Raw genomic sequence first — 21,982 nt, 5'->3', positions numbered from 1 at the left:
TCTGCTCCAGATGGCCAAGCGAGTTGGCCCGCAGTACGAAGCCGCCGAACACGAAAATCTGTCCGGGGAGGAAGGTTTCTCCTTGGACAGCGTCACTATAGACAATTGAAGGGGCCATCGAACCTTTCGTTGACGGCACAGTGGAACTCCCAATGAAAGCACCAATGTCGGTGTCAAAACCGGCGGATCTCGGGTAGGGGGGTCCCGAACTGTGCGTCTAGGATCGATGGTAACAGGAGACGGGGGACACGATGTTTACCCAGGTTCGAGCCCTCTCTATGGAGGTAATACCCTACGTCATGCTTGATTGATCTTGATGAATATGAGTGTTACAAGAGTTGATCTACCACGAGATCGTAATGGCTAAAACCCTAGAAGTCTAACCTGTATGACTATGGTAATGAATATATCCTTTCCGGACTAACCCCTCCGGTTTATATAGACACCGGGGGGGGGGGGGGTCTAGGGTTACATAGAGTCAGTTACATAAGAAGGAATCTTCATAGTCGGTCGCCAAGCTTGCCTTCCACGCCAAGGAGAGTCCAATCCGGACACGGGTACAGTCTTCGGCCTTCATGTCTTCACAGCCCATCAGTCCGGCCCATGGATAACAGGCCGGACGCCCGAGGACCCCTTAGTCCAGGACTCCCTCGGATGTACATATGAACGGAAACATTTTCCCTGGATTGACTGTGTGGGATGTACATAAGAACGGAAACATATTCCTTGGATTGACTGTGTGTGATATACATACGAACGGAAACGTTTTCCCTGGATTGACTATGTGGGATGTACATAAGAACGGAAACGTATTCCTTGGATTGACTGTGTGTGATATACATACGAACGGAAATGTTTTTCTGGGATTCACCATGTGGGATGTACATACGAACGGAAATGATTGGGTTTCAATGCCTCGCCCGATCGCACACGAGCTCATTTTGCCCTAGCCTGTGTCCCAGGAGAGCCTATCCCCAATGGTTTCTGGGTCGTGTGGGAAGGACCCCCCTATCGCCCACACTCACTTGGCGACAGTTCCAAATGTCATCGCGGAAAGCGGTTAAAAACTATTTGTATAGCACCGATGCGTACCAGTGACCTAACGGTCATATCATTGAAGGGCATTTATGTCTTATCATATCGGGCTGCTCTCCACCTATAAATAGCCGCCCCCTACAACCACTAGCTGGTTGGCTGCTCCGAGAGAAACTGACACTTGTCATTGAGAGCATCCCATCCTCTGAGGACTTTGAGCGAAAATCATCACTGAGGAAACCCAAACCCAAACACCTACAACCCAAAGTGATTGAGCATCACTGAAGAGATTGAACCTATGTGGAACCGACGCTTGTTACCTTTAAGGACTGTGCATCGTCCAAACGGTTAGGCTTCATGGTCTAGAACATCCAAAAGGAATTGTGGATCGCCGAGTGACCGAATCTGTGAAGGTTTGGAAGTCACCTAAAGACTTACGGAGAGTGATTGGGCGAGGTCTGTGTGACCTTAGCTCAAGGAGAATATGGTGAGGACTGTGTGTCCGGGACTATGTGTCCTCAGGTTTAAATACCTAGCCGCTCCAACCAAACGTACAACTATCACAGCAGTTGAAACTAGTCTACCAAATCATTGTCTTCACCAAGCTACTGGTTCTACTTCCTCAACCCTTTCATTTCCTCATTCATGTGTTGATGAACTTGATCGTTATTGTTTGAAGACTTTGACTGAAGACTTTCTCAATTTCCTCAATCCTATTTCTTCAGTCATCTTATCTTCAACCTGCTTATCCTATTTTCACGCTACCTGTACTCTGAGCTTGTTTCATATCATCATGATGGTTGTGTTACTGCCATGTTACACTTGCACCCGAGTACTTATTCTGCTGCTTGTAGTTCGTCGCTTAGGAAATTCCTCACTTAGAATTTCCTCAGTGACAAATTTGTAAAAATCGCCTATTCACCCCCCCTCCAGTCGATATAACGTACTTTCAGTTCCGAGCAGTGGCGCGGTGGCCACCCCCTCCGGCGGTGCCACCGAACCCAGGACCACGAGGTCCGGAAACGGAGGTGGAGCCGGAGCGGCCGTCACCGCATTGGCTGGACGAGGCGGTCTGGTGCAAAGAGGAGACGACACGCGCAAAGCCCGCATGAGATCGACCTCGAAGTTTGCCAACCCAACAACCCACCGCTCATGGATGTGGTTGTTGTCGCCGCTGATGGGGGTCAGCGGACGTCGCGATAGCGGGTGACTCATCGGAGGAGAGGAGAGGAGATCAACGGGTGGTGAGAGAAGAGTGAGGAAGCGTGGTGTGAAAGGGAGTGGGTGGTGAGATAAGAGAGGGGGAGTTATGAGTCGTCTTGTCCATCTCCCGCGCTCCCTGAGGCGTGCAGTGAAGAACCACGTGTGGCCGCGCTCAGCCTGGCTGTGGAGAAACTGCCGATTCGGTAGTAGCTCACGGGCCTGGCTCGAGACTGCTTTAAATTCCGTGCGGGTCGAGACATGGGTGTAGCCTAGGCAACCAAACATCATATTTTCGTCCTGCACGGGTCTGGTTGGCCCAAATGCGAGCAACCAAATGTGTCATTAGTTTTTATCCCTAGTGTCTTAGGATGTTGTATGAGAGCGTACATGGTGTACATGGGCGACGCTGCCTCGTCCCTTTTTTGGCTGTGTACATGGTGTACATGTGCTCCGTTGTTGCTGTACGGGAGGGCTGCCACCCCGCCCAGCATGCTCGTGGTGCTGAGCACCAGATGGAGATGCCTGACGTGCTCTTGAGCTTCTCCTCGTGCGCCGGCCGTAGACTGGGCTCCCTCGCCCGCGCACCCGACAGATCACGTGCTCTCAAGCAATAGAGAAGAGGAGATTGAGGACGAGCATGAGGTAGCGTCACCGCCCGCGTGGCTTGCCTTCATCTTCCGCGGCCACCATGGTGACGCCGCCCACTTTCCTTCATCCATCATGAAGTGGGAGTAACCGTGGGCCGTGGTGTCCGGCGAGGTAGAACGGGATTGCGATGTCCAGCGAGGTGCAGCAAGCTCGAGGTTGCTAGCGAGGTAGATTAGAGGCATCGTGGCTGGCTAAAGGGACTCGTGTGGGTTTGCCGTGGACGGCACACTCAATGCATGCAATGTGTTCGATGAAATGCCCAATAATCCAATGTGAGAAGGAAGAGGATGGGAGAATGAAATATTGTCGTGTGGACGAAGACCGGTCAAAACCACGCTGAGTCAGCAGTGATACCGAAACAACCGAGACAAGGAACTAATTTGTCCGGTTTAAAGAGTTGAGAGTGTAAGCAGTCCGGTTTTAAAATTAAGGACTAAATCTATTTGTCATAATGGTGCGACAAAGCGCGCATTTATTTTTAGTCATACCATTTCTTACTTTGGTGTTCCTTTCTATTTGTGTGTTTTCAATTACACGTTAACCGGGGAAGGAACACGTATCGGCAGGAATGTGTATTCGAAACAATGCAGGTGCCACATGTCCCCCTTCCGGATAGACCCACGCCGACCATCACGTCACGCTCCGGTGCCACGTGGCCTGCCGACATCACGGGCCCACGGACTTAATCGTCAACAACCTCCAACCTCAAGTCTTCGTGTGATAATGGTAACAGCGTACTAGTAGCAGATGATTTTGAACTCGACTGACCGCTGGGCCCCATCTCGCCGCGGAAGATTCTAGCCCCTCGGGAGAAGGCTCAGTGACTCGCCGGCGAGATGATCGTGTCGGCGCTCGCGACGGCGGTGGGCGTCAACCTGGGCCTGACCGTGCTGCTCGTCTCCGCCTACTCGCTCCTCCGCCGCCGCCCGCCGTTCGTCTCCGTGTACGCCCCCCGCCGCCCCTACGCGCCGCTCGAGTCCTGGCTCGCCGCCGCGTGGCGCCGCTCCGAGGACGACATCCATGCCGCCGCGGGGCTCGACGGCGTCGTCTTCGTCCGCATTTTCGTCTTCAGGTCCCGCTCCCAAATCCCCATCCCCTCTCGCTGTGTTTCTTCGTTCCCTTCGCCTTGTTACTGAATCCGAGGGTGCTGTGGGGCTATGGGATGCTGCAGCATCAGGCTTTTCGCCGTAGTCGCTGTGGTGGGCGTCGGCGTGCTCATGCCGATAAACTTCATGGGGGACCAGCTGCAGCTGATCGACTTCACCGACCTGCCCAGCAAGTCCGTCGATGTCTTGAGTATCTCCAATGTCCAGGACGGGTCCAATAAGTGAGATATTTCAACCCCTGATCTTCTATAATATTGGTGCACTTATTTTGGGAGTTCTACATGTCATGGTTAGTGTCTGAAGGTGAATTTCAACCCCATGATATATAATTCTAGAGTAGTTTACTTAACTAATAGTACTGTTTATGCCGTTCAGGTTTGGTATTAGGAGGTTAATTCTCCTCATGCTGCAGTTTTTTATTTCATGGAGTGCATATAAGGAGTTGCATTTTTCTGAGTGCTTGTCTAGTGTTGATGAACCTGATGGCCAATGTCCATGCGCTTTGTCATGTGATATAATCGTTTTGTGTTTTCTACATATTAAATGGCCAGTGTAATCAAAATTAGGTAGCTATTCCAGAATTCAGATATCTACAGCTATTCATATCAGTTATGTTGTTTTATAACATGTAGAACTGTAGGTTAATAGATGATGCCGCATCTCTGTTTTAAAAAAGAAACATTGTTAAGTATTCAGTACATAGAATTTGATTAGGATGGTGTGGAACAGCTCTAACCACTCTAATCACGGGGGCTTCACGTCGTGGCATTCTCCAGGGCTTCTTGCTTATGCAAAACATTTCGTTGGAGTCTAATTAGATGTTTCTATTGGAAATTATCTTCCTTTCTGAGCTCTAAGTCATGCTTATTACATGTGGTAACGTGGTTCACAGATTATGGCTTCACTTCTCTGCTGTGTACATCATAACTGGAGTCGCATGCTACCTGCTCTATTATGTAAGTAATTTAATGTTTCTTATACTTTTTTGTTTAGTTTTTAATTTGCATTTTCTTTCTTCATTTGTAACATGATTCCTTGTGTATCAGAGTATCAGTTGGACAGAACACATTATCCTTTTATAATGAATAAATGCTCATTGGATCTGGCATCTGTTTATTACATACTTTGTTTGTAAAAAAAATTGATGCTTGACTGGTTTCAGTTTTCTCTGTAAGCAATACTTTGTGTTTTTTCTTTGCAGGAGTACAGATATATTTCTGGCAAGAGGCTCGAGTATTTTATGACATCGAAGCCACTACCCCAGTATTTCACAGTTCTGGTTCGAGCTATCCCTATAACTGATGGTGGTTCTGTGAGTGATGCTGTTGATAAGTTCTTCAAAGAGTATCATTCATCCACCTACTTGTCACATACTGTTGTTCATCAAACTGGCAAACTCCGCCGCCTTCTTGTAAGATTCAGTTCCTTTGGATACATTTGTATTGCATAATTATGGACAGATGTCCATGAATCATCAATGGTCCTAATAAAACGTTTATATGGGCTGTCTATCGACTTCTTACATGACATAAGGGTTGCTGGGGAATATAGTTGTATGAAAAATACTAGCATGAGGTTTGGAAGACATGCATTTCAATCCAGTCATGAACAACCGTGTTTCGTTGAATTTATTTTAACTTCATCAACTCAGTATGTATTAATTTGTATATTTTTTACAACGTGATCTTAATGCACTCAGTATGCAATATTTGCATAGGTCAACTTTCATGGATGTCAAAATTTTATAAGCTTACCACATAGCATTCTTACTCTACACATAACAATATAGCATTCTTTTTTGACAACAAATCTGTTAGTAGATTTTTTGTATGCATTTATTCTCAAAGCAATATACTGGATGTCATATATGTCCAGTGAAGTGTTCTGGGTCGACGATTTCACATATGCATGTAGTAATTAACTAGTTACTGATTTTCTATATAAGCATGCCAACTGGATGCTTATCCTCATACTTCTAACCTTTTTAGAACATTTTATTTTCATGTGAAAAAAACTTTGCTCATCTCCCCTAGATGTATATGATAGTAATGGCACACTGGTTTGTTTGCTCTCCTGAACTTCGTAAGGAACACTGCATTCTAGCTTGTTGAACAGTGTCCCGTTTCACTTCTTCTGATTGCCTGTTTGATTTCTATCCAGAATGAGACCGAAATTATGTGGACAAAGCTAAAGAACCTAAAATATGTACCACAACGACCTTCTACTGACAACCCTCCAAAAAAGTTTCTTGGACTATTTGGAAGAAATAATCCTATTGGGAAATATCAGAAAAGGCTGGAAGACCTAGAGGAAAATGTTAGAATGGAACAATCAGATGCTACTAGGAGACAGGTATGTATTTCTGTTTTTTCTTTGGTCTTGGCTAAGTTAACTATGGTGTATTGATTAGTTTATCTTCCTAGTTGTCCTTTGGTTCTGACAAATGAAGTGCAAACATATTGATATTCTCTTATCTATACTTGATGTTTCATAACTCTTCAGGAGATTCCCGCTGCTTTTGTTTCATTCAAATCTCGATATGCTTCAGCGAATGCAATTTACATAAGGCAGTCAGACAATCCAACTGAGTGGCAAACTGAGCATGCTCCTGATCCTCATGATGTTTATTGGCCTTCCTTTTCTACATCATTCATGGAACGGTGGATATCCAAATTTGTAGTATTTGTAGCTTCAGTTCTCCTCATAATCGTGTTTCTTCTAGTTGTGGGATTTATTCAAGGGCTCACTTATATGGAGCAACTTGAGGCATGGCTGCCTTTCCTGAGGAACATACTGGAAATGTTAGTTTCTGTTCATAGATTATAATCATATATGTTTCTCTCATTGGTTCTTTATTTTGTTATCTGGAAAGGGCCTAGGCAGCATATATGCTCAGATGCTGAATTAGTGATACTAGTGCTATCCGTTCTTATTATGTTGGTTTTATTTATCTAATGTATGGCACATCAGAATGGCTAAACACCTGACCTTTGTCTTCTTTGATCTTTCCAGAGCCATTGTCAGTCAATTGGTTACTGGGTATCTTCCCAGTGTCATTCTTCACTTCCTTTCCTCTTATGTGCCCTCAATAATGAAGCTATTTTCGACCATGCAAGGATTTGTGTCTGTCAGTGGGATTGAGAGAAGTGCTTGCAACAAAATGCTTCGGTTTACCATATGGACTGTGTTCTTTGCAAATGTTCTTACTGGATCAGCCTTAAATCAACTTAACATATTCGTTGATCCAAAGAAAATACCTGAACGGCTTGCGGTTGTTGTACCTGCACAGGTAGGGCATGTGTTTTTTGATTGTCGTCAGCATGACAAGTTCATTTTGGTGTATACTATGAGAAAGCTACCACGAGTTGCTTCTGAGATCGTGCTCTCCCCTCCAAGCTTCATAGAACATGGACAATAACCTTTCTGTTGACATGGATAATATACTTATACAGTTACATGGATACAGTTTTGTACTTTGTTTTTTCGTCAATTGCTTTAATAACAGACTTCCAAACCTTAGCCTTCATCAACGTTCTTTGTTTTGTCGACGTCCTTCCTGCTGTGGCTACTTATCCATTTCAATATATACCTGCTTACACAATTTTCACCTGTGGCATATGGTATTAGTCCATGCCAGAGCACGTGTGTTGCTAAACAATCATTGGTTTCATGATGATTCTGCAGGCATCTTTCTTTATTGCATATGTGGTGACTTCGTGGACAAGTATAACATCAGAACTCACTCAAACTTCTGCCCTTCTGTATCACTTGTGGGGGAGCTGCGCAAAGTGTTGCAAGAGGGAAGACTCAGAAGCTCCATCGATGCACTATCATAGTGAAATTCCTCGGATTCTCTTGTTTGGACTTCTCGGGCTCACGTACTCCATTGTAGCTCCACTTATCCTCCCATTTGTGTTGACTTACTTCTGCCTTGGCTACTTCATATTTCGCAATCAGGTGAAAACGCTGCAGATTATTAATCGCCCCTTTTAACTTCCTGTTGCTGCTACACATCGTAGCGTGATCTCTTTGTGCATGGAGGTTGAAATGTGGACTTCAATATCTAGGTCTTCCCAAATTTTGGGTAGTGAACTACTGTTTTGAGGAACTTTGGATAGATATTTCCTGGATTTGGCCGCCAGTGTTGCAATGATTGATTCATTGCTGTCGCCATTTATGAGCGGATAAAATCAAATTGATGTGGTCTAAGGCGTATGATGCAAGCCTACCTTTCTCTTAATATGTTTAGGACAGAACCAAAGTGTTCCTTTCTGGAAGATGAACTAGATCATCTAGTGGTGGAATTTAACTAGAACCTTTCTTGATAAACGTGGACATGCCTTGAAACTATGTAAAATTAAATATGGAATATGGAAAATATAGTTGTTGATTGAACTATACTTCCATATATTGGGAGGCTGACAGTAGTATATCAGGTGTCCTGGTTACACCTGTTCTGAGGAGTGACTGCACCACGAGATAATTTTGCTGGGTCAAAATTGCCAAGTAGAAGACATTTTCCATGTGCAATTGTTCTTTACTGCTGGATAAATTTGTCAGAAGTAGTGAAATACTTGCTTCAGCTTTATAAACTGGATAGCGCAATTTGCATATGTTTAACTTTATCATTCATCAGTTTAAGTATCTACAGTTTGTAACTTTGCTACTACAAATGCAGCTTTGTAATGTGTATGCACCCAAGTATGACACCGGTGGAAGATTTTGGCCCATTGTGCACAATGCAACCATATTTTCTCTTGTGCTGATGCATTTGATTTCAATCGGAGTATTTGGAGTAAAGGAATTTCCACTTGGTTCAAGTCTGCTGGTGCCTCTGCCGATTCTCACACTTCTGTTCTATGCATACTGTGGAAACCGATTTTACCCCATCTTCGAAGCATACTCTACCGAGGTACTTTTTTATTAGTTTCTCCTTTTGTAAATGCATAGGAGGCCACTCTATGTGTGCACCTGTTTACCTTAGCAACAGCAGCTGCTGTTTTCTTATTCGGAATCTTTAGATATCATTTCTGTGGCATACAAACCCTTCATGTCTCACTTTTGTTCATGCAGTCATTGGTAAACAAAGATATACAAGAACAAAGCAAACCAGAGATGGCAGAGTTCTTCAGCAGTCTTGAAACAGCCTACTGTGACCCGGCACTGAAGCCTATCCAGCGGTCTTCAAACTCTGATGAACGTACTTCACCACTCTTGTCTTCTGTCTAGATCCAGACAAGTCATAGGTGGCATCCTGGCTCCCACGGTGTGAGATTTTTGTTTGATTTTGGGCTTTTGATGATCAGGTACATATAACAGTACAGGTGTGCTTCTTGTTGTGTTTTTTTACACGGTGAAGCAAAACTTAGGACATGAATCCTTGTATTATTATGTTGTACATTTTTCTTTAGGACATAAATTCTTGTATTATTGTGTTGTATATTTTTCTTGGAGGAGTTTGCTGTGCATAATTTTGTGTATCAGATTTGGTGCTCGCTTTGTAGAGATGAATAATACATTTTCCCTTAAGTTTTGGGTTGGCAATGCAAACTGTTTGAACCGACCACGCAAGTTGTAGATCTTAAGTTCCATGCAACCTACTTACTGTCCCTTCTAACTATGTGTTTATGTGGATGTTGTTTTACTCCATATAATTCAGTATATGAGATTTTCTGCCACTTGGAGCAATGTGATCAGGAGCTGCTGTTTTTCCTCCTTCAGTCCTTCTTAAGTGCATTTAAATATGGCCGCTCTGGGTATATTTATGATACTTCAACGTCAAGGTTGAGTTTCTCTAAACACAAAAGCCTGCTACGGTGTGGAACCGATCATGGTGCGGCATTCTGCACCCATATTCTGTTATTACCCAGTTATACGCTGAGGTCAGTTGACAAGCTCATACTACTCTGCATTCATACTGCATTTGAAAATGTCTTGGCATCGCAAAACCATACTACTTCAACCTGGCCAGGTGTTATTTTTTTCTCAACGGCTCTCAGATGTACCCAACAAAGATATGCTGTCGTCAAAATGGCCCAAAGTAGCAAGATTATGCGTTACTGCTTTGTCTTAACTGATATCAGATTCAATAGAGTTTGCCTTGTCTTGGATCAATTATGCTTCCACCATGACCGATTACTCTACTGCTTGGCCGAACCCCAAAGAACAAATTGTGTGATTGGTTGGCCACTTGGAGAGAATACGGAGGTGGCACTCTGATAATCTGTCCTGGGCAATCTTGTGCCATTTGGCTATCCTTTTATCTTGTTCATATAAAATGTGTAGGTACTGCAGGAGGATCTCTAGTGCTAATATGGCAAGCAAGAAGCCATATTAGATTGTTTGCCACTTGGAGGCTGGAGCTGTGTGATCAGGAGGACCAGGTTTTTCTCCTTCAGTCCTTTTTTAAGTGCATTTAGATCTGGCCACTCTGAGTATATTTATGCTACTTCGACGTCAAGGCTGAGTTTCTCTAAACAGCCTGCTATGGTATGGAACCGATCATGGTGTGGTGTTCTATCTACGCCTACATTGTGCTACTACCCAGTTATACGCTGAGGTCAGTCGACAGCCGCATACTCTACATTCACACTACACTGGCTCTGAAAATGTCTTGCCGCCATATCAAAACCATACTGGTCAAGCGCTCCTTCTTTTTTCATCATATATGTGGTACAATCAACTGATGCAAGCATATCTTTGTTGGGTACATTTGAGAGACACAAAGGCGTCAAAATGACCCAAAATAACAATTCAGATCAACCGAGAAGGCTGAACGGGAGCAGGATTATGCGTTACTGCTTTGTCTTAACTGATATCAGACTCAGTAGAGTTTGCCTCGTCGTGGATCAATTATGCTTCCTCCATGACCGATTATTGTACTGCTTGGCTGGACCCCAAAGAACAAATTATGTGATTGGTTGGCTGCCACTTGGAGAGAACTCAAGGTAGCACTCTGGTAACCTATCTTGGGCAAATCTTGTGCCATTTGGCTCTCCTGTCCTCTGTCATATAAAATGTGCAGGTACTGCAGGACCCCTAATGCTAATGCTAACTTGGTAAGCCAAACAGTCCGTGTAAACCATTGGCTAACAGTGGTGCGCCATTTGTCCTCTTCACGGGTAGGTTGAACAGTGCTCCATGACACGCCTTCCTTTGTACCTAGTCACTGTCATTTACTCGTTAAACCATCAGCTCACGTATCCTGGGTCACAGAGCACCAAAAGGCATTCTGATGTGACACAATGATATATTTCCTGATCTCTATTTCGTGGCCAAAACTCATGGAATTCCCAGTGCAGTTGCAAGCTTGACCTTGTCAACCATATCACAGATAGGTAGACCTGACCAGGAGTCCAGGACAAAAAAGATGGCCAGCTACAAAGGTCGAGAAGCTCAGTCCGCAGCTGGGGCCAAACCGCTAGACGTTCACAAGTTGCATGTCCTAATTGTGACGAGGACATCAAGAGTACTGGCATATGCCACCAAAATACTCCTTAGAACATCAGAGGATGATCTTCAATTTTCAATTGTTGTGAGGGAGGCGCATCGGAGGCACCGTCGTCGTCATGCATGACAAAACGCGGACGGGTGGGAACAAAAACGAATTGACAGCCGGATTTAATTTTAACCCCCGCTATGGCTGATTAAGAAACCGGTTAGGGGTCAAGAATTTCAACCCCTAGGGCTGTTGTTTTGTTCTGCTTACGTCGTCGCTCTTGGACACAGGCGTTAAACTCCATGGCTGCAGCTCAGCGTGCTTTGGGAACTGTGAAAACGGAAATTTGGAAATCATGTAAATAAAAAGCACACGCACGTAGTGACTACTGACTTGGTCGTGTGTTATTATGCAAGTTAACTAGATTCCTTTTATGAACACCGCGTAGTACAGAATAGACATATATAGCGACACCACCACACGCACATACTCACACACCGTCAATTGATGACCTATGCAAGGACATATACCTCCTTTTGATCTAAAATAAAATGTCTTATACTCCTTCCGTAAAGATATATAGGCAGTGATCTAAACGCTCTTATATTTTCTTACGCTTACGGAGGGAGTAAACTTTTACAGAGGGAGTATTTTTTTTGCAGGATACAGAGGGAATACATGCTAGTCTTAGAAAATGTGACGGTCAAATTTGTGTAAGTTTGTCTGTTGAGCCCTCGCAATTTTTTTTGTCTGTCAAGGTATTTAAAAACTACTCACAGTAAGATGAAAACAACATTCAGATTTAGCACAAAAAATACCGTGCATGTGAAAAGCAAGAACAAAAGATGTATATTCGAGGCCATCACTGTCAAAATCATGTATTTCGAACCAAGATAGTACTACTACTGTACTGACTACTGAGCAAGAAGCAGTTTGCGGCGTCCGGGCTATGTCACTTGGACTATGCTTAAGAGCATCCGGGCTATGTGAGTGTATTTACCACCGTTGTTGGAGATGCTCTAAGACAGTTACAAAATTTTATGACATCTCTTTTTCAGATACCATCACTTGTGGTCTTGCTATGTGAGTGTCCCAGTGGGACTGCAAAACATCAACTTCACTGCACACTTTCTGGTACTACAAAGTGAGATCATCAACTCCCACTTTTTAACCTTTCCATTGACGTTGCAATCCAAGTAGTGTGCACTGCTAAGCAAGCTAGTTAACAATAAGAAGAGCCAAGTTGGCTCAATCAAAGAACACACTACCAAACTACCTAGTTGCTCAACTGAGGTCTCATATTGCACCGCATATATATAATATGGGCCATACACACATCATCGCCAAAATGCCCTGGATTTTGCACACCAAGACATGAGCTAATCGCCAAAAGGTAATATCTGGATGTCGCCGAACTGGTCAAAGAGCAGTGTACATGTCCTGCATTATTCCCCTTTCATTGCTACGGTGAAAGTGACAAACATCAAATTCTTGCGCGACAATGATCTACGTCGCAAACCCGGTATGATAAAATACATTGGTGTAATTAATGTTTTGAGAGGTTAACAATGCACAACATACGATAATATAACTGTCTTCATGTAAGGTTTGTATTTGAAGTATTATATCCTGAAAACCCAGCCCTTAAATGGGCCTCGAGCCAGCGATCCTGTTATAATGTATCTTGGCATCAATTATATGTACTATGATACATCTCACAGGGTGTATTCTAGAGAGAGAAATGATGATTTCACACCATTCATATCAAGTGTTTTTATGATCACGATCCTACAATAATATCAATAGCAATCTGGTCATGTCAAAATGCTCGATTCATGGACGACTTTCAATTCTGATCGCATGAGGAATGATTGGTGTAGCCACATCGTGGTGAGACAGGAGTGATCTAAATAAGAGATGAAGCATACTTAAGGGGAAGCACCATACCACCAGAATTCACGTGTTGGGATGAAAGGTGGGTAAGGGGTCATCACTATCGGATGGCTTCGCCTCTACCCCGGCTAAGTAGCATGGATGATGAGGGAACATGCATGGCAAGGTGGTGTTGTGGTAGGAGGGGTTGTACGAAAATAGCCTACGCTGGCATTTTGACCCTGCCACCCCTTCCTCGTCGTACTAGACCTGAATCATTTTCTTAGGCTGAGTTGCAACAACCTGAAAATGCCAACCAATCTCATCTGACCAGAGGGGCGAGAAATATAATTATATTAATTTGGTACTACGAAATGATTTGTTTAGTAATAAAAACAACATTCCTTCTATTTTTTTAACACCATATCTTTTTTAAAAGAATTTTAGGCTTTTGGGCGGGTTTAAAAATTGGAGCTCAAAGCCGTCATGACTTGACGGCCGGGCTTTGGGCCAACCCGCTGAGCCGAGCTGCCCATGCTTAGGTCTACCCTATACAAACTTTGAGCCTTAGTATAGTGGTTTAATCATCTTTCTTTCTTGCATATACAGATCATTTCACACCAAAGTTTAGCCTGATGAGGAATCAAAGAGGTCTTGAACTCAAAATTTCTTGGCTCTCATACTATATTGAGTATCCATGCATCAACACACTCCTACGAAAAAGGCCAGCAAGATATACACTCATACTTTGAAATCCAAGAGGACTAGGTGTACCTAGCTAGTTTCACACCAACTAAATCATATATGTATAGTCATATGAACCTGTCAATGACTAGGCCAACACGACCACACCCTCATCCTTAGCTAAGCAGATTCAAAAGACAACTTTTCACAGCATGAACACATGAATTAACTAGAGATCCAATCTCTCTCACTAGATATCCTTGTCCCCCCATTTGTTGAGCACCACAACTTAAACAAATGCAATGCAATTTTTGTACTCCCAATCAGTGCTACTAAGTACTAACCCATCACCATTAACAACATAAATGCAACACATTGCATGCAAATACTTAGTAAACTTATATGAATTAATATGAATACACAAATGAGCTAGACTAGCACAAACACAAGCAACAAAAGGCATCTTCCTCCTCTCCTCCCTTATATATACCCCTGACCTGATCATCTCTTTTCAGCCTCCAGTCCATACTCCACGCCGAGCCGGCTCGATGGTTCCATCCATGGCGAGGAAGCGCAAGGCATCCGACGACGTCTCTGACACTGACATCGACGTCGGCATACCTCTATCACTAGCTTCGACGGACGCGTGGACGACGTCCACGGTTGCGGCTACGACGGCGGCGAGGCAGCAGCAGCGGGGCAGGAAGCGGTTCGTGGGCGTGCGGCAGCGGCCGTCCGGCCGGTGGGTGGCGGAGATCAAGGACACGATCCAGAAGATCCGCGTGTGGCTCGGCACCTTCGACACCGCCGAGGAGGCCGCCCGCGCCTACGACGAGGCCGCCTGCCTCCTCCGGGGCGCCAACACCCGCACCAACTTCTGGCCCCGCCCCTCGCCGCCTGCCGCCTTGCAGCCGCCGCCGCCGGCTATGCTGTCGATGCAGGCGCCGGCGTTGCCTTCCAAGGTCTCCAACCTCCTCCTCCTCCGCCTCAAGGCCCGCAACCAGCAGCTCCTCCTCAACGACGCCACGGCGCCGCAAGAGGCTGCGCTGCTGCAGCAGCAGATGCAGAAGCAGATGTCCTCGTCGACGTCGTCGTGCCAAGAATCATACGTCCATGGCCGTGACGACGAGTACTGCTTCCAGGTAGACGACTTTTTGAGCGAGGAGTGCAACAACTCGCCAGAAATGGAGGAGGAAGAAGAAGAGGTGGAGGAAGAAGAAGAGGTGGAAGAGGAGGAGGAGCTGGACTTCCAGTTCATGGACAAGCCGACGGTGGCGGAAGACGAGGACGCCGGGATCTGCTCCCCGTTCGAGATGGTCGCCGCCGAGCTCGGCGGCTCGGCGCCGGTGGAGGCTAACGATGTGGACGGCGAGCCTGCGACGGCGGTGCAGGAGGCGATGAGGAGGATGGACTACGAGAGGAAGGTGTCCGCGTCGCTCTACGCGCTCAGCGGTGTGTCCGAGTGCCTCAGGATGCGCCTCGGCGGCGGCGCCTCCGCCGCGCGCGATCAGCTCTCCGGCCTGCGCGAGGCGTGCCGCAAGAAGCAGAGGGCGGCGGTGCAGCAGCCAGCATCGGAGCAATCCTCAGAACCAGCCGTCGCTGCTGCTGATCATGACGCAGAGGAGGGTAAAGCTTCCATGCAAGAGGAGTGTTCAGGCAGCAGCAGCAGCGGCAGCAGCCTCACAGAGGCGGCGAGCTCGTCGTCACCGGAGGCTAACGTCACCGGCGACGGGGACGTGCTGCTGTGGAGCTCCCTGGACCTGGCGCCCATCTGCTACATGGCATAGGCTGACCAGTTTTGTTGATGTGTTCCATGGTTGCAACTTGCAGTTAGGTTGTGTTGCTGTGGAATTCGTTTTGCTCCATGCATGGCAGATGGCTCATATGAGAAGCCACCCCTGGCCATCACTTGCTTAATTACCAATTTATTTTGAGAAACAGTGGTAATAACAACAGAAACGAACTTGCATGCACCTCGGCTGGTAGTGCTTCAAAGTAGAACTCAACTGCATATGAAACTTGCATTGAGATTCAGAGAACAGAGCCTTCGTCGCCGTTGCATCCCCTCCAGAGCCGCCACCGCAGGCGTTTAGCCCGAGTTGAGAGGGTGGGGTCCTAACCCCTTTTATCATACATGGCACGAGTACCAATTTTCCACCAGTTTTCCCATGGACACCACTCTTCAACCTCAAGGCCACCAACAGGCGTCAGCAAGAATGCACAGATGAGGCTTACAAGAATCTTTCCACACTTGATTTTCTCATGTGGATAACTTTAGAAATGTGTTCATGCATGGAGTTGAATTCCTCAAGTTTAGATATTGGGGCCAAAATATGGCCAAAATTATACAGTACTAGTATGGTGCCAAAGAAACAGTCAAGAGTTTATCATATCATTCTTTTGTTCTTCTCTATACAACAGTGTGTGTGATACACAAAACTAACACTGATAATCTGGAAAAGCTCAAGCTAGAACTTTGCAGATGCACTCAAACCTCAGAATCTCCATCATGCTAAACTTGTTAATGTTTTCGGCTATTAGAGCAAAAGGCTATGAGCGTCCTAATAAAACTGGGCGAACCGCCTTAGTGAAATCTTCATGAAACTTCTGCTCTGAAAACCTTTGAGCACGCTTCCGTGCTGCTGCCGCCATTTCTCGCCTCTCTGGCTCCGGCATCCTCAAGACCTTGAGGATTGCCTCCGCAAATTCTTCCTTCCTGGAGGCCAGAAACCCTGTCTGGCGGCTGTCCTCCTCTAGCACAATATCCATCATTGGTCCTGCAGATTTATGGGCTGCAAGAAATAGGATATGTTATTAAATGTTCAACGTCAGCATGATCACCCCCGCAAAAAAAATAAAATGCCAGCATGATCAGCTCCAAGTGCAGCATCATTCGGTTCATGGTTCTAAAATTCTTCTTTGCCTTACCTTTGACACCCAAAAATTGCAATGTGGAGTACATTCAACGAGGGATTTGTTGTTCACAGCAAAGAAAAATGTAATGTTTTTATAATAATTGCAATCTGTAACCCAAAACTTCGAACTAAACAGCTATAGTGCAAAGCATGCATAGCATCCTTTGGAAAGTGAAGTTGAGGACATCAACCAGAGATCAATAGGATACTTGCTCAGTTACTCACCAATTGGAATAGCACCAGCAGCCATGTACTCGACGACACTTATTCCAAAATGCTCATCTGTCATTGAATGGAGCCCACAAATTGCACCACCAAGAAGCTGTACCAGGTCTCTGTTTCATGCAATAATATACCTGTTAATTACTAGACAAAGAAAAGGTGGTTTCTAGCTGTAGTTTCGAAACCAAGACCTGTAAGAGATATCCTGGTGGAACTCTACAAGCTCATCTATGTGAAGCTCCACAGCTCTGTCCTTAAGCTTTTGTAATCTTTCCAGATCCTCTTTATTCCGGCAACTGCCAGCAAATTGAAGTTTTGGCTTAAGAAAGTCTGAATCTAGCCTTTCAAGAGCAAGTGCAAATGCCTCCAACTGAAGACCATGGGCCTGAGGAGAGCAGAGAGTAAAAGGGTAGAGGTACTTTAGTGAGTGAGCTGTAAGATCTTGTAACAGATTTTGATGCAATGGTAAGTTGACATACCTTTTCAGGACGGAACTGTGCAACTGATATAAGAATAGGAGGTGTTGTTGATCTTTCCAGGGGAAGCATCTGTTTTATTCATTAAATGTTTATTGTGAGTACAAACCAAATCTTTTTGTGTAATTAGATTTTAGCCTAACAACAAGAATGCAGAAGTAATTTTAGTCGATGACTTGCATTCATAACATGTCCACATGATCACAGCACATAATTGATTGTGACTGATGGGAATCTGGACATACCTGCAGGGCGGAAGTATCGCATGGAGGGTATACCCTCTTAGTACGCTCTGGGACTTTCCAAATATTCACAATATGGGATCTTGTCCATGAGGAATTCACCATCACAAGATGTGCACAGGAGCCAACTAAACCATACAACCAACTGAATATGGTGTAGTACAGAACTTTGCATCGAGACAACCAGATGCTACAGCCAAAAGAACATCCAATTAGTACAGAACTTTGCATCGAGATAACCAAATGCTACAGCCAAAAGAACATCCAATTAGTACAGAACTTTGCATCGAGATAACCAAATGCTACAACCAAAAGAACATCCAATTAGTTTTGCATGGTTGATATAATTGATACAGGCTATTGAAAATATAAAGAATATTATTCCTTTGTGGATGCACAATTCTGTTAATTCAGACTATATCATAAGAGGAAAGAAACATATGTCAAGAACACCGACCATATCATAGATTAGGCCAAGAGAACATGCATGTTTAAGTAACACGTTTTTGGACATTCTTTTGATCATGCACAGTAAGATTTTAAACACCCAGATACAATAATGCACCACTGTTTTCCAAATTACCATGCTCCAATAAAAGGAATCGGATCTAAAATTGTTCCCATACCTTCCAGAGATAAGAGAGTTGTTGTTGTACATTGAGTTGCGCTGCTTAACACGTTCGACCATATCAGAACTGATCGTGGGATAATGAGTGTAGCAGAGGACCTTGCAACCAAACAGCCAAGCCAGTGGATACGTAAAAGCATAGCCACTTGTATCAAAGTAAAACTGCGGGGTGAATTTGTTAAGAGCCTCCCATGCGAGATATACTGAGCCAAGACTTTGCCCGATCATTGTGAAGCGCGGATATGTGCTTGCTTCGATCCACTTTCTCTTGTTCAAATAAACGACCTGAAAATGCAGTTCAGACATTTTAATGCTCTTGCCAGTACACCACATTTGTTTTGATTAAGTTCCAATTGAATGCAGACTTGCAGTAGTATGTCAGTATGTTAAGTAGTACTACAGCACTAGACTGCATTTTTCTCATTTCATAACAGAAGTAGAATGCAGTGTTAAACTAACCGGGAGGTCGTCCAGATAAAAATTTACAAGAAAAAGCAATCAGAACGGCAAGAGGGTCCATTGCAGAACTAAAGCAAGCTCAATTTGCAAGAAGCAAAGCAGCTACGACTAGGACCGTCTCCCGAGATCCAATTTCTACTACGCAAGAAACTTCGCTCCATGGGGCCGTGCCGTACCTGCGGCGGGCGGAGGAGGCGGACACCGAAGCGATCGAGCGCGCGGGAGGCGAGTCCATCGGGGGACGCGTCCGCGTCGCCGGTGAAGACGGCGCAGGGGAGGTCGGGGCAGAGGTCCTGGACGGCGCGCACGGCGCACCAGAGCACGCGCTCCCCGCCACCGCCGTCGTTGGTGTACGGGTGGAAGAACCCCACCGCGGCCGCGGGGTCGGGCGCGCGGCGGCGCAGGAGGCGGGAGAGGCGCCGGAGGGCGAGAGCGAGGAGGGTGGAGACGAAGGTGAGAAGGCCAGCGAAGATCGCCATGGATGCGACGCCAAAGTCTGGGTCGGTCGGACTTCGAGAACAGTATATTTTTTTTTCAGGGGGTATAGTTTTTCTTTGAGGGGTTCGAGAACAGTATAGTTTTTCTTTTTTCTTTCACTTGGACGCAACTGTTATTCTTTGAGGGGTCCGAGCAACAGTAAAATCTGAACAAATGTTAAAAAAAATCTTAGTATTATGCAAGCAACGTTGGTGTTTTTCCAACACGTGTGCACAATTCGCTATGAAATCACATTCGTGTAGGTGTGGGCAAAAAACAAAATTGATCTGTGGTTTCGTAGCGAAGTTTTGCATGCATGTTGAAAAAATATCAATATTTAATGCCAAAAAAAATCAGATTTTTAAAAAATTATTTAACATTTTTTTGGATTTTATTGTTCACCCGAACTCATGTGAGCTCGGGTGCAAAACAACACTGTAAAATTCAAGAAAAATACAAAGTAACTCTTATGACTAAGAATTACAATAAAATCTGTTGGAAACACCTTCTTCGATGTATCAATCTTTACTTGTAGAAATACTCCAAAGACTTGGGCAAAGAGTATGCAATTGGATTGAAACAACAATTTTGTCACTTTTTTTGCCCGTACAAACATTATCAATAATGGATTTTGAAAACGCCTTGACTCGCCCATCCAACCTTGATCATGAACGTACTTGGGCAAGGGATGATCCCCTAGAAGTGCAGGACATAGGATCACAATATATTCATCATTGTGTCGATGAAAGATTTCAACTTCACAAATAATCAATCCAACAAAAAAGTTTGACACCATAACATAAACTTATCAGATCCAAAAAATCGGATCTGCAATGACAGAAAGTTCTCTAACCTCATGGCATCGCCAAAAATACGAGTAAATTTATTCTCACAAAATATGATGACGAAAAACATAAAACTCTTGAAGATGTGAGGTCACCCCATCTCTCAGCGCCAAGATGGCAGCCGGAAGCAAGGGGGGCACAAAATCCCTTGTGACGGCGGCGGCTGCAGCTAACGAAACCCTAGGAAGTCTAAACTTCAAGCGATCTAGGAAGAAAAAATGGAACTCTAGAACAATATAGTAGGCTTTGGGTTTTGAGTTCTGGGTAATTCGACAGGGAAGGCTGTTAGGGCATATCTCTCTTTAGTTGGTTTTGATGTTGACAACACTTCGCTTTGCGGACTAACCGCATGCGTTGAGCATTTCAGATATTCTTATATACGGCACACGGCGGTTTTATTCCCCCCGGATAAAGAACAAGCGGAGAGAGATTTTCCTGCGTCTCTTTTCGTTGATTTGAGTCATAGTGACGGTGCCCTGCACCAGGGGTGGCTCTCTCAAGAGAGCACGACCTCGACGTCTACAAGGGGCCCACTTGGCCCAATACAAGGAAGAAGCCCTAGGGAGCGATGGGGACCTTCGTGCCCTCCAAGGCTAAGGGCGACGACGCCCAAGATCGCATCTACCGCCATGTAAACCTTAGACCTTCCTTCCTATATGATCTCTCTGGATTATCTATTCTCAGATAGACAAACTCTCGGTAGCAATCTCATACAGCATTGTAACCCCTCACACAAGGTATCCATCCATCATGAATAACAAAAACAAGCAGGACGTAGGGTTTACTCTCCGGATGCCCGAACCTAGATAAACCCTTTGTGAGACCTCCAATCTAAGACTTCCAGCTGCACACGGATCCCTACCAAGGGATCTAACGGTATTTTGCACTGCCAGTTGGCGTGCCAAGCACGAGCGGAGTTGGCTAGAAACTGATCTTGGGCCAGATCTGTTTTGTCCTCTGATGACCTCTCACCGGGAACGAGCCCATTGTTCAGCTCCCTCATCTTCATCGTCAACGAGATGGGTCGGGTCAACATCAACCCACCGACCCACCCTATTACTTCAGGATCTCCAGCAAGAACCCACAGCGGTTGCACCCGATCTGGAGGGCATGCATCAGCGTCAGGATCAGCGGGAACCACGGGTCACCTCAGTCACACATACCCGGAGGAGCCGGAACCAACCATCCAACTCGTTGCGATGGTCTGCGGCAATTGGCGCCTCGTCCACACACCAGAAGATTGCCTCATTGCCGACCTCAACACTAGCGATGACACCAATCTATTTGACATCATCTTGACCTCGGACAACGGAAGCCGCGATGAGGGACCACTCTGCCTCACGGATGAGGACAAAAACATCGGCCCTCAACCCATCAACCAAGTCACCTACTCCGACCTCTAGGGAGAATCAGAATCCCCCAAGCTTAGAGGCCGCTGACACCACCGACCAGGAGACATCTTAGTCAGAAGCTCCACCGGCAATCTTCCTCCATCAAATTATGATAACGAAACCAACCATGAGAATACCACAGGCAGTAGTAACGACATGGCCCACCTCCTCACACCTGCCTGTGTCGGGGATGGCCGTCACGATGCAACCACCCACCGACCCCATCGTAATACCCTAGCAGCAGGTTGACACGGGCATCCCAGTAAGCTCACCGTCGGGATTCCCCACAACTACGACGGCCTTAAGGAATGCGGCATCCACGTTGTCGCCCATAAAAGTAT

The 21,982-nt window shown here is 45.4% G+C and overlaps 3 protein-coding genes across 3 annotated transcripts; 2 read left to right on the top strand and 1 right to left on the bottom strand.

Annotated features, from left to right (window-relative positions):
• Positions 1-3,605: 3,605 nt before the first annotated feature.
• Positions 3,606-9,558, top strand: LOC125507979 (CSC1-like protein HYP1). Its single transcript, XM_048672526.1, has 10 exons — positions 3,606-3,958; positions 4,058-4,213; positions 4,885-4,948; positions 5,194-5,403; positions 6,153-6,344; positions 6,495-6,793; positions 7,005-7,281; positions 7,677-7,949; positions 8,671-8,904; positions 9,066-9,558. The coding sequence occupies exons 1-10, from the start codon at positions 3,723-3,725 to the stop codon at positions 9,219-9,221; spliced, it is 2,097 nt and encodes a 698-aa protein (XP_048528483.1). The 5' UTR covers positions 3,606-3,722; the 3' UTR covers positions 9,222-9,558.
• A 143-nt stretch (positions 9,559-9,701) lies between these two features.
• LOC125507981 (ethylene-responsive transcription factor ERN1-like) lies at positions 9,702-16,147 on the top strand. The gene has a single exon (XM_048672528.1). The coding sequence runs from the start codon at positions 14,535-14,537 to the stop codon at positions 15,771-15,773; it is 1,239 nt and encodes a 412-aa protein (XP_048528485.1). The 5' UTR covers positions 9,702-14,534; the 3' UTR covers positions 15,774-16,147.
• Positions 16,148-16,345: 198 nt separating this feature from the next.
• Positions 16,346-19,474, bottom strand: LOC125507980 (GDP-Man:Man(3)GlcNAc(2)-PP-Dol alpha-1,2-mannosyltransferase). Its single transcript, XM_048672527.1, has 7 exons — positions 19,105-19,474; positions 18,468-18,754; positions 17,845-18,031; positions 17,603-17,671; positions 17,315-17,508; positions 17,127-17,236; positions 16,346-16,778 (listed from the first exon to the last, which is right to left on the bottom strand). The coding sequence occupies exons 1-7, from the start codon at positions 19,405-19,407 to the stop codon at positions 16,537-16,539; spliced, it is 1,392 nt and encodes a 463-aa protein (XP_048528484.1). The 5' UTR covers positions 19,408-19,474; the 3' UTR covers positions 16,346-16,536.
• Between the last annotated feature and the right edge of the window lie 2,508 nt (positions 19,475-21,982).

This window comes from Triticum urartu, chromosome 5, assembly GCF_003073215.2.
Source record: "Triticum urartu cultivar G1812 chromosome 5, Tu2.1, whole genome shotgun sequence".
In the NCBI taxonomy this organism is placed as follows: domain Eukaryota; kingdom Viridiplantae; phylum Streptophyta; class Magnoliopsida; order Poales; family Poaceae; genus Triticum; species Triticum urartu.
This window is presented reverse-complemented; position numbering and strand designations above follow the sequence as displayed.